The 15605-nt window shown below is 47.0% G+C and overlaps 1 protein-coding gene across 1 annotated transcript; it reads left to right on the forward strand.

Moving 5' to 3' along the window:
• Positions 1 to 2329: 2329 nt before the first annotated feature.
• Positions 2330 to 15571, forward strand: LOC101112590 (estradiol 17-beta-dehydrogenase 12-B-like; the record flags this gene model as incomplete). Its single annotated transcript, NM_001306107.1, is given in 11 exon segments — positions 2330 to 2478; positions 2808 to 2854; positions 6903 to 6978; positions 7246 to 7356; positions 7514 to 7584; positions 13430 to 13474; positions 13702 to 13736; positions 13956 to 14037; positions 14568 to 14633; positions 15125 to 15274; positions 15464 to 15571. Coding segments are annotated over 11 exon segments (940 nt in total), but the record flags the coding sequence as incomplete, so codon positions are not given.
• Between the last annotated feature and the right edge of the window lie 34 nt (positions 15572 to 15605).

Consider the following 15605-nt stretch of genomic DNA (forward strand, 5'->3'; position numbering starts at 1 on the left):
AGATCAAGAGCTGTTACTGCATCCTGGCCCAGAAAAGGTCCTGTGGACACCATGACCAGTTCCCAACATGGAACCAGGGACTGAGGAAAGGACTGAACCCGCAGACTCCAAAGAATGAGAATTGCAGGCTTCTTCCAGACAAATGGGAAACTGCAGTGGTCACCGGCTGTTCCCGACATGGAACTAGTAATTCCAGACAAATGGGAAAACTAACTGGAAAGCCCACTAGGTCAGGAACTTGACACAAATAGGACAGAACTCAGAACCAAGAACTCACCCAGGATCCTTGGAAATGGCCAGAAAGACAGTGAGCCCAAAGGGTTCACGGGGCGCCACACCTGTCTCCTGCTGTCTCCAAAGCCATCAGAAATCCCCTTTGTCCTGCTGCTGCCACCAAATCTGTTAAAAAAACACAAAGTCCCAACTCAGTAAACTTAAAGATCAAATTGGCTTTATTCAATGGTTCATGCATCAGGCTACATCCCATCTAGCCGTAGAAAGGATCTCCACTGAGCTGTAGAAAAGGGAAGTTGTTAAAGGCAGAACGGGAGTTGAAAAAAGGATCTCTTCAGCAAAGAAATTCATTGTTTGAGTCAAGGCTATCCTCCTAAGGGGATGGAAGGGCTTATTGGGTGGCCTACCTCACTAGCATTGCTGATTCATTGGACATGAACCTGGGCCAACTCTGGGAGATAGGGAGGGACAGAGAGGCCTGGCAGGCTGCAGTCCACAGGGCTGCGAAGAATCGGACTCGACTGGGTGACTGAACAGCAGCAAAGCTCATTAGTACCAACCAGGCGATCCTAGGTTGAATAAAGGTTACATTCTTGTGGGGTTGAAACAACCATTAAGTTAGTTATTAAATCTTGCTTTGTTAACCCGAGGCTTAGCACAGCTGACTCCATTTGGCACCTGTTTTCTTTTTATCAGGGGTGATGAAATAGCTCTAGGATGTAGTGACAGTTGCACAATCTTGTGAGTGCACCTAATGTCACTGAATTATATCTATACTTTGAAAGGATTAAAATGGTGAAATTTATGTTACGTATAGTTATTTTACCACAGCAATCGTGTCCGACTCTTTGAAACCCATGGACTATAGACTGCCCGGCTCCTCTGTCCATGGGATTCTCCAGGCAAGAATACTGGAGTGGGTAACTATTCCTTTCTCCAGGGGATCTTCCCTACCTAGGGATCGAACCGGGTCTCCTACATTGCAGACGGATTCTTTACTGTTTGACCTACCAGGGAACCCCATTATTAAATAATAATAATATTTATTATAAATAACTATAATTTATGTTATGAAACCATAGCCATAATCATTAGATGATAATTACAATTTATTATTGTAAATAATTGCCTTCTAATTGTGGCACTGGAGAAGACTTCTGAGAGTCCCTTGGACTGCAAGGAGATCAAACCAGTCAATTCTAAAGGAAATCGATCCTGAATATTCATTGGAAGGACTGTTTCTGAAGCTGAAACTCTAGTGTTTTGGCCACCTGAAGTGAAGAGCTGACTCACTGGAAAAGCCCCTGATGCTGGGAAAGATTGAAGGCAAAAGGAGAAGGAGGCAACAGAGGATGGAATGGTTGGGTAGCATCACCAACTCAGTGGACATGAATCTGAGCAAACTCCAGTAGATAGCGGGGGACAGAGGAGCCTAGCATGCTATTGTCCATGGGGTGGCAAAGAATTGGACGCAACTTCCGGACTGAACAACAACAACAAATTACTCAATAATAAATGCGAAGAACAAGTGAAAAAAAAAAAAACACAACAGAATTTGCCAAGGAGAAGTGAGGAGAAAGGTTACATAGAGCCACTGTAAGGCCTCCGGCTTTTATACTGCCCCGGGAGATAAGTTGTAGGTGAGGTTCTTCTGACAAACTGTGTATTGCTAAACCCCGCCTGTCGGACACAACTTGGCGCCTGAACAACGACGTGATTGGTCCCTCGTTTCAGTTCTGGCCTTCACCCACCAACAGCGAGACTGAGTTCAGTGACCCAAATGGAGGTTATCTGTGGGCACCCTTTGCCCAGCTCTGTAGGTTGAGGGGAGGCTGGATGTAAGCTGGCTCTGCAGGCGCTGGGAGTGGACTTTGAGCTCAGGTGTGGACCCATCAAGGGGCGGTGTTAAGGCTATGGGCGTGGCTGTTGGTTAGATTAAACCCTCATTGGGCGTAGCTAGGGAGAGAGGCGGGGTGGAACGCTTGACTGGCACTGTGGGCGGGGCTAACGCCCAGGCTTCTAATAGCTGCCCCCGGAAAAACCCCCTCGGTCCTAGGTCGGGTGATCTGTTGGTTGGGGTTATGATGGAGGCGGAGTGGGACGCGCTGAGAGTGCTGGGAGCGGTTACAGCCCTGTTCCTGCTGCTGTGGGCGACCTGGGCTGTGGGCTCCACAGTCTATGTGCATCTGTTGCCTCAGGCACGCCGGAGCAACCACTGGCTCCGGGCCCACGGGGCCTGGGCAGGTAAGGAAGAAGGGCTCTGCACTAAGCAGGTAGAGGCGGGGCAGCAGGAATACGGACAGATGACCGGTGAGGACCCCTAGTCAGGGCAGAGGCCAGGGACCCCTGGAAGCATGACGGGTGAAGGCTGGACGTGTATGAAGTCCTCCAACCTGTCCGAGGTGTCAGAGCCCCTTGCTGATGAAAGAGGAGGACGAAAACCAGGAGGGTTGGGTCTCAGTGAGGGGGGTTCCCAGAAAAGGTGCAAAAAGGGACAAGAGGGACATGAAGTGGATGACGGGGGTAGGAGAGGGTGGGGATCCCCTCCTGCCCTTTCCTCCTCTCCTTTCTAGTGGTGACAGGAGCCACCAGCGGCATCGGCAAGGCTTACGCACGTGAGGTGAGCCAGGGCTTGGGGTGGGTGCTGGGAGGGCTTCTCCTGTTTGTCTGTTGTCAGCTAACTCTATCAGACTGAGAATGCTGTGCTCTCTCTGGTTCCCGCAGACATCCTCTCCAGGGAGCCTTTCCTCTGCTCCCCAGGTTGGGGCAGGAATCTATTCATTCAAAACATATTTATATAGCACCTCCATGCACCAGGCATCTTCTAGATGCTAGGAGGTACAACAGTAAACAAAAGAGGTTTTTCTTAAAAAATCAAAAGAACTTGTCTTCTGGAAGCTTATGTTGTAGTGAGGGGAGATAGGTGTAAGATAAACAAATGAAATGCATAGTGTGTCAAGTACTGGAATAGTTGCCATTTCCTTCTCCAGGGGATCTTCCTGACCCAGGGATTGAACCCAGGTCTCCTGCATTGCAGGTGGTTTCTCTACTGCTTGAGCCACCAGGGAAGCCCGTCAAATGGTTACAAGAGTTAAAGAGAGGGAATTCTGTGGTGGTCTAGTGGTTAAGACTGTGCTTCCACTGCAGGGGGCAAGGATTCCATCTCTGGTCCTGTCGGGGAACTAAGATCCCACATGCCACACGGTGTAGCCAAAAAAAGAAAGAAAGACATAGATTTAAAATTTTAAAAAGTTAAAAATAAATCAAGGAAGGAGAAGAGGGAGCCCTGGAGATGTGCAGGTTCCAATTTTTATATAGGGTAATCAAATGTGTCACTGAGAAGACAGCATTGGGCAAAGATGAGAAGGAGATGAGGGATGGAGTCTTGTGAATAACTGGGAGAAGGAATTTCCGGGGAGAAGAAATCACCAGTGCAGAGCCCTGCGGTAGGGAGCATCACTTGTTGGAGAAGCAAGAAAAGGCCGGCTGTGATTGTATCAGAGTCACAAGGAGAGAGGAGCAGTAGGACATGAGGGCAGAAGTGCAATTTCAGGACAGATCATGGGGAATCTGGTAGGTTATTGTGGAGACTTTAACATCTACTGAGTGAGATGTGTTTTGAAGAGGGATATGATACTACAGGGGGTGAGGATGCAAGCAGGGAGATTCTGCTTATGCATGCTCTTGCAAAATCCAAGCAAGAGATCTTGATGATTCATCCAAGTGTGATCACATCGGGGCATGAGAAGTACTTGCACTTAGGTTTTATTGAATTATCAGCTCGTTTATTTTGGCTGTGCCAGGTCTTAGCTGACCTGCAGCAAATTCCCTTAGCACAGGGAACCTTTGATCTTCATTGCAACATGCTGCATCTATTAATTGCAGCATATGAGACCTAGTTCCCTGACCAGGAATCAAACCTTGGCCCGCTGCATTGGGAGCACAAGAGTCTTAGCCACTGGGTCACCAGAGAAGTTCCAAATTTCGGATTGATTTTGACATCAGTGCTCATGGATTCTTTACCAGCTGAGCCACAAGGGAAGCCCAAGAACAGTGGAGTGGGTAGCCTATCCCTTCTCCAGCAGATCTTCCCAACCCAGGAATCAAACCAGGGTCTCCTGCTTTACAGGTGGATTTTTTTTTACCAACGGAGCTATAAGGGAAGCCTTGTACTGACAAGATTTATTCTAAAGATTGGTTGTAGAGTATGACTCCAAACCTCTGACCTTATATAAACTGAAAATTTGCTAAACCCACTTAGTTTTTGTAACCATTTTGTAGATTTCTTGAGATTTTCTATGTTCATGGATGTGTCATCCATGTACAGAGACAATGTTATTTCTTCTTTCCAATCTGCATACATTTTCTTTCTTTTCTCTGCCTTATTGTACTGCCCAGGAAATTAAATAGGACATTTAGAGAAGGGGTAAGAGGTAACATCCTTGCTTTGTTCCTGTTCTTAGAGGAGAAGTATTCAGTTTTCAACCATTCAGCATAATATTAGGTTTTTAAAATTCATGTATGTGTGTATGTATTTATTTATAGGACCTTTATAAGGTCAAGAGAGGCCCTTTCTATACCTAGGTTGCTAAGAGGTTTTTTGTGTTTGTTTTTTTTATCATGGATAGTTGGCTTTTGTCAGGTAATTTTTCTGTCTGTTGAGGTGATCATATGGTTTTCCTTCTTTAGTCTGATTATATGGTAAATTACATCAATTGATTTTGCAAAAGATGAACTAACCCTGCATTCCTGCAATAAATCCCAGCTTGAGCATTACCTCTTATCATTTTCTATATTGCTGGACTTGATTTACTCATATTTCATTGAGAACTTTTGTGTCTAAGTTTATGAGAGATATTAGTTTGTAGTTTTCTTGTCATCTTCGTTTGATTTTTGCTATTAGGATAATGCTGACCTCATAAAATAAAGTACTTATAGGATCTGTGACCAGAATACCTCAAAGCATGGAGCTGCCATTACTGCAATGGAGTTGAACTGAGGAGAGGACCAGGTTTGGGGGAAGTGGAAAGGAGTCTAGTTTTGGGCATTCTAAGTTTGGCGTTTTGGACATTCTATCTTCCTTGGTGGCTCAGATGATAAAGAGTCTGCCTGCAATGCGAGAGACCCAGGTTTGATCCCTGGGTTGGGAAGATCCCCTGGAATAGGAAATGACAACCTCCAATATTCCTACGTGGGAAATCCCATGGACAGAGGAGCCTGGCGGGCTATATAGTCCATGGGGTTGCAAACAGTTGGACATGACTAAGCGACTAACACACACATTTGAGATACCAGTTAGGTATCCGAGTTGTGAAGTTCGAGAAGTTGGAAATGCCATTCTGGAGTTCAGAATGGGTGGAGATAGAAATTGGAGCATCAACATCATAACAATGCCATTTAAAGTCCTAAGACTAGGGGTCCTCCCTGGTGATCCAGCGGTAAAGAATCCATTTGCTAGTGCAGGAGACATGAGTTTGATCCCTGGTCTGGGAAGATCTCACACGCTGAGGAGCAACTAAGTCCATGCCTCACAACTACTGAGCTTGTGCCCTAGAGCCTGGAAGCCACAGGTACTGAGCCCATATCCTGCAACTACTGAAGCCCATGTGCCTATAGCCCGTGCTCTCCAACAAGAGAAGCCACCAGGAAGAGAGACCCGAGCACTGCACCTAGAGTGTAGCCCCTGCCTGCCACCACTAGAGAAAAGCCCGCACTACAGTGAAAACCCAGCACAGCCAAAAATAAAATACATAATATTGTAAAAAATAAAGTCCCAATACTAGATGAGATGCCCATGGTAGTGGATGTGGATGGAGAAGGGGAGCACAGTCTGAATCCCCCCAAAGTGCTCCCTGGAGCACTCAAAGTTAAGACGCAGGGAAGATGAGGCACAAGATCTGAGCCAGAGCAGGAGGGAATCCAAGGTTGGAAGAGCCGTCTTGGAAGCCAGGGAAAGAACGTTGCCTGGAGGAGGGGGTGATGAATGTGTCAGCTAGTGCTGGGAGGTGCTGAGAACGGCACTGGGTTTACCACCGTGGAGGTTACTGTTGACCAGAGTGGTTTGGGTGGCACAGTGGGGGCAGGAGTCCAACTGGAATGGGTACAAGCAGCCCGGGAGAGAGCCAGGGTAAGCAGTTCTTAGAATGTTGAGTAACGTGGGGTGGCGTGATGAGAAATGGGGGAGCACCGAAACAAAGACCTTCTGGCAGGTCTGCACGTTGGATGGGGATCATCCAGAAAAGAGAGAGCGTGATGCAGGGGGAAAATGGGAGAAACCTGCAGCGATGTCCCGGAGCGGGCACGAAGGCAGGGGAGGCTAGTTGCTGTTTAGTCACTAAGTCGTGTCCGACTCTGTTGTGACCTATGTACTGTAGCCCTCCAGGACCCTCTGTCCATGGGATTTCCCAGGCAAGAATACTTCATTCAGTGCACCCTGGACTGTGTGCTGTCCTTTCAGCTAGCCAGCCTTTGCGCAAGGGCCTGCGCTTGCTGTTCCTTCTGCCTGGAATCGTCTGGCCCCAGAATGCATGCTCCGCGAGGGCCGACTTCCCTTGTTTCTCTTTTGTTCACCTCTGCATCCGCAGCGCCTAAAACAGTGCAGCACGCTGTCAGCACACAGTAAATATTTGTGGCTTTCGTGAATAAATAAACGAATGCATCTCCTGCAGCTCGCCCGGAGAGGTCTGAACGTCGTCCTCATCAGTCGAGACCTGAGCAAGTTGAAGCACGAGGCAAGGGAGATAGGTGAGTAAAGGAAAGGAGGGGAGCTCAGAAACGCGGCCCTCATGGCTCAGGGGCTGAGGTTTGACGGGGTGTGGTCGGGGCGTGGTCGAAGGCGTGGTCGAGGCAGGTGCAGGGAGCACGCTCCCACTGCCTCTGCGGCCTGCGAAGGATGGGGTAAGGGCCTGGGGCTGAACTGAGACTGGAGTGAGATGCAGGCAGAGATGAGTTACAGCCAAAAGCCTGGCTCCCACTCCGCCTCTGCCCCTCAACCCCTCACACACTTCCCAGAGCGGCTTTACGGCAAAAGTACACGAGTGATTCAGGTGGATTTCACCGGGGGCTTGGAAATCTACGAGACCATTGAGGCGGGACTGAAGGACCTGGAGATCGGAGTATTGGGTATGTCCCTGTGCCTGTTGGGAGAAGCGCTGCTCTCAGCCGCCCTCGGGCTCACCCTGACCCCGGAACACTCTCTTGGCAAACACTCCCCTTTGGCCCCGCCCGGTGTCCCAGGGACTGTTGGAGTGACACAAGCACTTTGTCCCCTCTCATTCAGTAAACAACGTGGGCCAAAAATATACAACCCACTTGAGTAGACTGCTCGACTGTGAGGAGGACGTCGGCAAAGTGAGTAACACCGAGAACTAGTCCGCGGGACCTCTGTCTTACACTGCTCCCTCTGTTGGAAAACCTCGCGCAGTACACTAGCTTGATTAAGTGGAGAGCTAGGAATCTATGCTCTCCTTCCATGGGGCGCCCTTCTGCAGTGCTCAACCAGGACCACTGTCTAAATTGAGTCTGGTTCTGCCCGTTTTATATTCTCCGGTGCTAACTTTCTGGAGAAATGAGGGACTTCCCTGGCGGTCCAGTGGTTAAGACTCCGTACTTCCAATGGGGGGGTGGGGGTGGGGGTGGGCCGGGGTTGTGGGTTCTGTCTGTGGTCAGGGAAATAAGATCTCACGTGGCCAACAGTGTGGCCAAAAAAAGAGTAGGGGGCGGCGAATGAGCCACGTGGAAAAATCAGCGCCTCAGTCTCATATCTATAAAATGGGAATCAGTGTTTTTTTGCTGACCTCGTAGAGCTGATAAGATATCAGCTGATAAGACAACATAATGCGCATAAACCTAAGTTGTATGCTCCATAAATGAGGGCTATTATTATTAAACATAGGAGATCAGGATGGCTTTTAAATTCTCTATTGTTAGTTCTAATCATGTTAGTTTAAGACGTCTGTTGTGGGAGTGGGTCCAGTAAAAGTATCTAAGGCATTGATAAGACTAGCGAGTGGGGGCACTCTCCATCCCCCTTCTGATGTCTGTCAGAAGCTTTCCCTGTCCCTTTATCACATTAACAAAACTTTGCTATACACACACACACAAATAAATAAATTCTAAATATCATTATTTCAGAAGGAATGCATAAGGGAGTGGGAGCGAGGTCCAAGAGGGAGGGGATATATGTATACACAGAGCTGATTCACTTCGTTGTGCAGCAGAAGCTAACACAACAATGTAAACCAATTATGCTCCCATAAAAATTAATCTGTGCTAACAGAAGTCAGAAAAGAAAACGAAGGCATAGGCCCATTTTAGAAAATGCAAGGAGAATCAGCCTGTGTATTCTGCCTCTGGTATTAGAGGAAGCTGTGACTGAAGACTAACCCTGCAAATGAGAACGAGTAGGAGAGCTGGATAAAATAGTTTTAAAATAACTGTTTGAAGGCATCAACCTACTAAGTCAATGAGGAATTGTCACATCAAGATTTGAGGGAAGAGAGAATCCAAGAGAGGTGAGATCTGACGTTTGAAGCAACATTCCCCTTCAACATGGATAGTGTTTGGAGCTGCAACAAATAACATAGCACAAAGCTTTGGAAACTATCTCAGATTTTAGGTTGGAATCCTGAACACTGTAATCCAGGAGTTAGGGTAAAGTAGGTTTCATAGGCCCTGGAAGAGGGCATGGGAACCCACTCCAGTATCCTTGCCTGGAGAATCCCATGGACGGAGGAGCCTGGTGCGCTACAGTCCAGCGGGTCACAAAGACTTGGAGATGACTGAGCGACTAAGCACAGCACAGCAGCAGGTTTCATAGGAACTGAAGCCAACTCTCGGATGATCTTAATTCCACTGGGATTATGTGGATCTGATATTTTGGCATCCCCTAGTTTAGCTACCTGGGAGACGCAAACCCAAACCATTTTTAGAGAAAAACAGTGTAGTCCAGAGACTCAAATTAGCAGTTAAATTTTTTTAATATTAAATATTCAGCACCAAAAAAATATAACCAGGAGTATTAGAAGAAAATTCATGATTGAACACAAGAGAAATAATAGATAATATAACAAGGTCCACATGGAGCCAGGCTAATGGAAATATCAGCATTTAATTTTTTAAAAAATTGTGACATATATAACATAAAACTTGCCATTTTAACGATTTTAAAGTTTGCAACTTCGTGGTATTAAATACATTCACAGTGTAGTACAGCCGTCACCACTGTGTATTTCCGAAACTTTTCCATCATCCCAAACAGAAGCTCATTAAGCAGTATAAGTTAAATACAGGACCTGTAAGTTAAACAGGTCCTATTAAGCAGTATCTCCACATTCTTCCCTATTCCCTGGTAACATCTATTTCTACTTTTCTGTGTCTACAAGCTTGCTAATTCTAGATACCTCATACAGGAAAAATCACAGAATAGTTTTCCTTTGGTGTCTGGCTTATTTCAGTTAGCATGTTTTCAACTTCATCTGTGTTGTTAGCAAATATCAGAATTTCATTCTTTTTCTGTTCTTTGCTTTTAAGTTATGGGAAATATATATAACTTAAATTTTGTCATTTTGACTCTTATGTGTGCAGTTCAGTGGTATTGTGTACACTCAGACTGATGTGAAACAATCCCCTCCATCCATCTCCAGAACTTTTTCGGCTCTCTACCTGTTGAACAGTAACCCCCAGTTCCTAACTACCTGCAGGTCCTGGAAACCACCATTCTGTCTCTGTGAATTTGCCTATTCTAGGTGCCTCCTATAAGTGGAATCATCCTGTATTTATTCTTTTGGGCCTTGTTTGTTTCACTTAGCATAGTATTTTCAGGGTCCATCCATGTCACAGCCTGTGTCCCAATTTTCTTTTTAAGGCTGAATAATATTCCATCGTATGTATTAATATGTATCACCCTTTATCTCTACACTGTTGATAGATACTTGGGTTGTTTCCACCTATTGGCTGTTGTGAATAATGCTGCTATGAACCGTTGATGTACCAATATCTGTTGAGTACCTGCTTTTTATTCCCCAAACTTTCAACTTTTTATTTTGTATTGGGGTATAGCCAATTAGCAATGTTCTGGTAGTTTCAGGTGAGCAGTGAAGGGACTCAGCCATACATAGGCATGTATCCATTCTTCCCCAAACTCCCCTCCCATTCAAGCTGGCACATAACGTTGAACAGAGTTCCACATACTATACGATAGGTCCTTGTTGGTTATCCATTTTAAATACAGCAGTGTTGGGTTTTAGTTCAGTTTAGTCGCTCAGTCGTGTCCGACTCTTTGCGACCCCATGAATCGTAGCACGCCAGGCCTCCCTGTCCACTACCAACTCCTGGAGTTCACTCAGACTCACGTCCATTGAGTCGGTGATGCCATCCAGCCATCTCATCCTCGGTTGTCCCCTTCTCCTGCCCCCAATCCCTCCCAGCATCAGAGTCTTTTCCAGAGTCAACTCTTGGCATGAGGTGGCCAAAGTACTGGAGTTCAGCTTTAGCATCATTCCTTCCAAAGAAATCCCACGGCTGATCTCCTTTAGAATGGACTGGGTGGATCTCCTTGCAGTCCATGGGACTCTCAGGAGTCTTCAACACCACAGTTCAAAAGCATCAATTCTTCGGCGCTGAGCCTTCTTCACAGTCCAACTCTCACATCCATACATGACCACAGGAAAAACCATAGCCTTGACTAGACGGACCTTTGTTGGCAAAGTAATGTCTCTGCTTTTGAATATACTGTCTAGGTTGGTCATAACTTTTCTTCCAAGGAGTAAGCGTCTTTTAATTTGATGGCTGCAATCACCATCTGCAGTGATTTTGGAGCCCAAAAAAATAAAGTCTGACCCTGTTTCCACTGTTTCCCCATCTATTTCCCATGAAGTGATGGGACTGGATGCCATGATCTTCGTTTTCTAAATGTTGAGCTTTAAGCCAACTTTTTCACTCTCCTCTTTCACTTTCATCAAGAGGCTTTTAGTGTTGGGTACCTGCTTTTAATTCTTTTGGGCATATACCCAGAAGTGGAAATGATGGATGCAAGATTAGTCTGGCTAATATCAGGGTCCCTTGAGATTCCATATAAATTTTGGGCAGGGTTTTTCTTTCTGCAAAATATGCTACTAGGCTTTTAATAGCAGTTGAATTGAATCTTTTAAAAAATGTTTTATTTATTTATTTGGTTGCGCTGGGTCTTAGTTGCGGCTGTGGGATCTTTTAGTTCCGCCTGTGGGTTCTAGTTCCTTGACCAGGGACTGACCTGGCCCCCTGTATTGCGAATGTAGAGTCTTAGCCACTGGACCACCAAGGAAGTCCCAATACTTCCTTTATGTGGGTAGAAGCTAAAGATTTGTGTTCAGTTTTTACTCTAAGATTTGCGCACTTTGGTATGTATATGGTATGCATTTATAAATAGTTTACTGATCAGAAAATCCAAAGAGAGATGTTTACGAAAAGAAGGTGAAAATCTCCCTTCTCCTTTCAATCTTATTCCCCACAAGTGCCCCCCAGTTTAAAATAGTGATAGATTTTTCTCTTTATGCCTACAGAAGGATGTATATGTAATTTTTATCCAAATGGTGGCAGCCTATTGTTCTGCACTTTACCTTTCACAAGTAGACATGTATCTTGGGGATCATTTTAATCAGAATAATTAGCTGATCCATTCTTTTTACTTGTTGTTCAGTGGTCTATCCATGGGCTACCCAGTGTTTATTTAGTCATCCCAGTATTGATGGATATTCAGGCTGTTCCCTGGTATATCTGACTACAAATTGTGTTATAATGTGTATTTTTGGACATATGCATTCCCCATATATGTGAGTATCTTAGAAAGGAATACATTTCCAGAAGTGGAGTTGATGCGTCGAAGTTTATGTGTATTTTAAATTCTAGTAGATGCAACTTTTAAAAACTGTGTTCCACATTAAAAGAAAAGTAGGCTAGAAAATATGGGAGTTGTGGCAGAGTTGTGGTGAAGGAAAGGACTGATTGAGTCAGTTGTGGAGAGACATAGACGAGTTGAGTCCTGGTCTGCGGGGAGGCGGCCGGCTCTATCGCAGACTACGGACCTCTCTGGGTCTCAGCTGCCAAAGATCCTGTCCGGTAGAAAGTACTAGCCGGACACGAGTGGCTATCCAGTATTCATCGGGAGGCTAAATCCGGCGGCCAGGGAGAAAGATGTGGAAAGATTCTTCAAGGGGTATGGACGAATAAGAGATATTGATCTGAAAAGAGGCTTTGGTTTTGTGGAATTTGAAGATCCCAGGGATTCGGATGATGCTGTATATGAACTTGATGGAAAAGAACTCTGCAGTGAAAGGGTTACAAATGAACATGCTAGGGCTCGATCTCGAGGTGGAAGAGGTAGAGGACGCTACTCAGACCGTTTTAGTAGTCGCAGACCCCGAAATGATAGACGAAATGCTCCACCTGTAAGAACAGAAAATCGGCTTATAGTTGAGAATTTATCTTCAAGAGTCAGCTGGCAGGATCTCAAAGATTTCATGAGACAAGCTGGGGAAGTAACCTTTGCGGATGCACATCGACCTAAATTAAATGAGGGGGTAGTTGAGTTTGCCTCTTATGGTGACTTAAAGAATGCTATTGAAAAACTTTCTGGAAAAGAAATAAATGGGAGAAAAATCAAATTAATTGAAGGCAGCAAAAGGCACAGTAGGTCACGAAGCAGGTCTCGTTCCCGTACTAGGAGTTCCTCGAGGTCTCGTAGCCGATCTCGTTCCCGGAGTCGCAAGTCTTACAGCCGGTCCAGGAGCCGGAGTCGGAGCCAGAGCAAGTCTCGTTCTGTTAGTAGGTCTCCTGTGCCTGAGAAGAGCCAGAAACGTGGTTCTTCAAGTAGATCTAAGTCTCCAGCATCTGTGGATCGCCAGAGGTCCCGGTCCCGGTCCCGGTCCCGGTCAAGGTCCAGATCAGTTGACAGTGGCAATTAAACTGTAAATAACTTGCCCTAGGGGCCTTAAAAAAAAAAAAATTCCCAAACCATACTTGCTAAAAATTCTGGTAAGTATGTGCTTTTCTGTGGGGTGGGATTTGGAGGGGGGTGGGTTGGGCTGGATATCTTTGTAGATGTGGACCACCAGAGGTTGTTGCAAACCAATTGTATTAAATGTCTTTTGATAAGCCTTCTGCTCACAAAAAAAAAAAAAAAAGGAAAGGACTGATTGGTTCCATTTTCTTCCCCTAGAAACTCCAGGATATTATAAACTGCAACATGCTGTCTGTGGCCCAGGTGAGTCAGGGCTAGGAGGGACTGGGTTCAGAGTCAGCGTAGCTCTGACCGCTCTGGGTGGTCCTCAATATCCCCCAGTACTGGACTTGGCATGGAGGCAGTGCTAGCGGAATAGTCCCTGATGGAAAGTAGGGGGACAGGAGTGAACGTGAGGAGGGGCCGGGAGTCTGGGCAGGTGAAAGCAGTGGAAAGAAGGAAAGACAGGATCCTCTTCATTCCTCCTGCAGATGACTAGAATCCTCCTGCCCCGAATGGTCAGCAGGTAGGAGGCAGTCTCTTTGTCTTTCACTCTGGATCTTTCCCATCCAACCTCTGCCTATTTCTATTCCCCAGCTCTCCCATTTACATTTCCACCTCCTCCCTATCTCTCTGATCTTTCTGGTTAGCACAGCGACTAAAGGGTGGGGAGGTGGGAAAATCACTAGGACCCTCTCTTCCCCATTGGCAGTGACTGCCTTCCAACTAATGGTTCCTCCTCCAGGGGCAAAGGCATCATCATCAACATATCTTCAGTAGCCGACAGGAAGCCCTATCCATATTTAGCAGTGTATGCGGCCACCAAGGTACCCAGACCCACAGACCGGGCACCGGCTGGCTGGCATGCTGTCATTCCTACAGTAGCCCTTAATTCTGGTCCTGAAGGTTATGGCGGAAAAGACCCGAATGCGTGCGTGTGTGTGTGTGTGTGTGTGTGTGTGAGAGAGAGAGAGAGAGAGAGATGTATCACCAGAGTCTGAGGCTATTAATAGGTCAGATATCTCGGGCACAGTCCAGTGGGCAAGTCAGATTTTGTGTTCTTTTTTTAAGAGAAAAGAAAGCTAGGATTTCGAGAACCTGTGCGGTGGGAGGAGGTCAGGGAATACACAGAGACTGGCGCGGCTGGAATGGAGAGTGAGAGTATGGGAACAAAAAGAGGGCTTAGAGCAAAGAAACTTGCAGGTGTTAAGGTGAGAACCTGAGCCGTAAGGGAGGGGCCCCTCCGGGAACGAGGGAATGTTCTAGGATACGGGACTGCACGCCGGGACAGGGGGCAGGCTGGAGGACTCCACGCGGAAAGCTCGTGGTCCTGGGACCCGCCTCTCCTTCTCCGCAGGCCTTTGTGCGAAGCTTCTCCGTGGCCGTGGGCACAGAGTACCGCTCCAAAGGTGTCATCGTGCAGGTGCCTGACTCCGGAGGGAAGGAGCTCGAGAGGGGCAGGAGGGGCAACTCACGAGGGGCGGGCTCTGAAGGAGGAGGAGCTTGGATTCAGTGGAGGCTCCTAGGAGCAGGGGCGGGCTGGGAATGAGGTGGGGGTGAGGTCAAAAAGCTTCGGTGGATGTAAATCAACTATACTTCAGTAAAATTTAAGAAAGAAAGGAAGGGAAGGGAGGGGAAAAAAGAAAAGAGGGAGAGAGAAGAAGGGAGGAAGGAAGGAAAAGAGAGAGAAAGAGGGAAGAAGGAAGGAAGAACCTTTTTTAAGAAAAAGCTTCCGTGGCACGAAAGTCGCAAGGGGTGGGTTCTCGAGGGGGCGTGGCCAGGGAGGCGTGGTCAGCACATATCTGGGGGCGTGGTCCGCAAGAGGGGTGGGATTCAGGGATTCTCGGAGAGGGCCCGGGAGCTTGGGATTGGGAGGGAAGGGAGTTCTTATCTTGATCCATTTCCTACCTGCAGACAGTGAGCCCCTTTTTGGTTGAAACAAATATGACCTATCCCTTGAGAAAGGGACTGCTCGTGGTGAGCGCCGAAGACTTCGCTCGGCAAGCATTGGACACGCTTGGCCTCACTTCTGAAACCACTGGGTGCCTCAGCCACGCTATTCAGGTGCTTTCCTGCGGACAGTCCTAGGATGCGAGCTGGATGGGACGCCCCTGGTGCGGGTCCACTAGTCCTCAGAAAGGGGGAGATGGACAGAGAAGGGGAGGGCCCCCAGCCCGGGCTGGGGAGCCGGGAGAGGAGAGGGGAGACTCAAGAATGGGGCGTGTCTTGATCCTTGGTACTTCTCCTTCCCAGGATTTCCTGCTGACCATGCTCCTGCCCAGTTGGTTTTTTATGAGTCCTAGGGGATTTACTCTGTTGGAGAGCCTTAATGTAGCAGGATTCTTTTCTGAAAGAATTTGACTAAAGGCCTTGAAGGCGTGACCGCATGTCTGTC

Source organism: Ovis aries, chromosome 14 (genome assembly GCF_016772045.2).
Source record: "Ovis aries strain OAR_USU_Benz2616 breed Rambouillet chromosome 14, ARS-UI_Ramb_v3.0, whole genome shotgun sequence".
Lineage (NCBI taxonomy): Eukaryota > Metazoa > Chordata > Mammalia > Artiodactyla > Bovidae > Ovis > Ovis aries.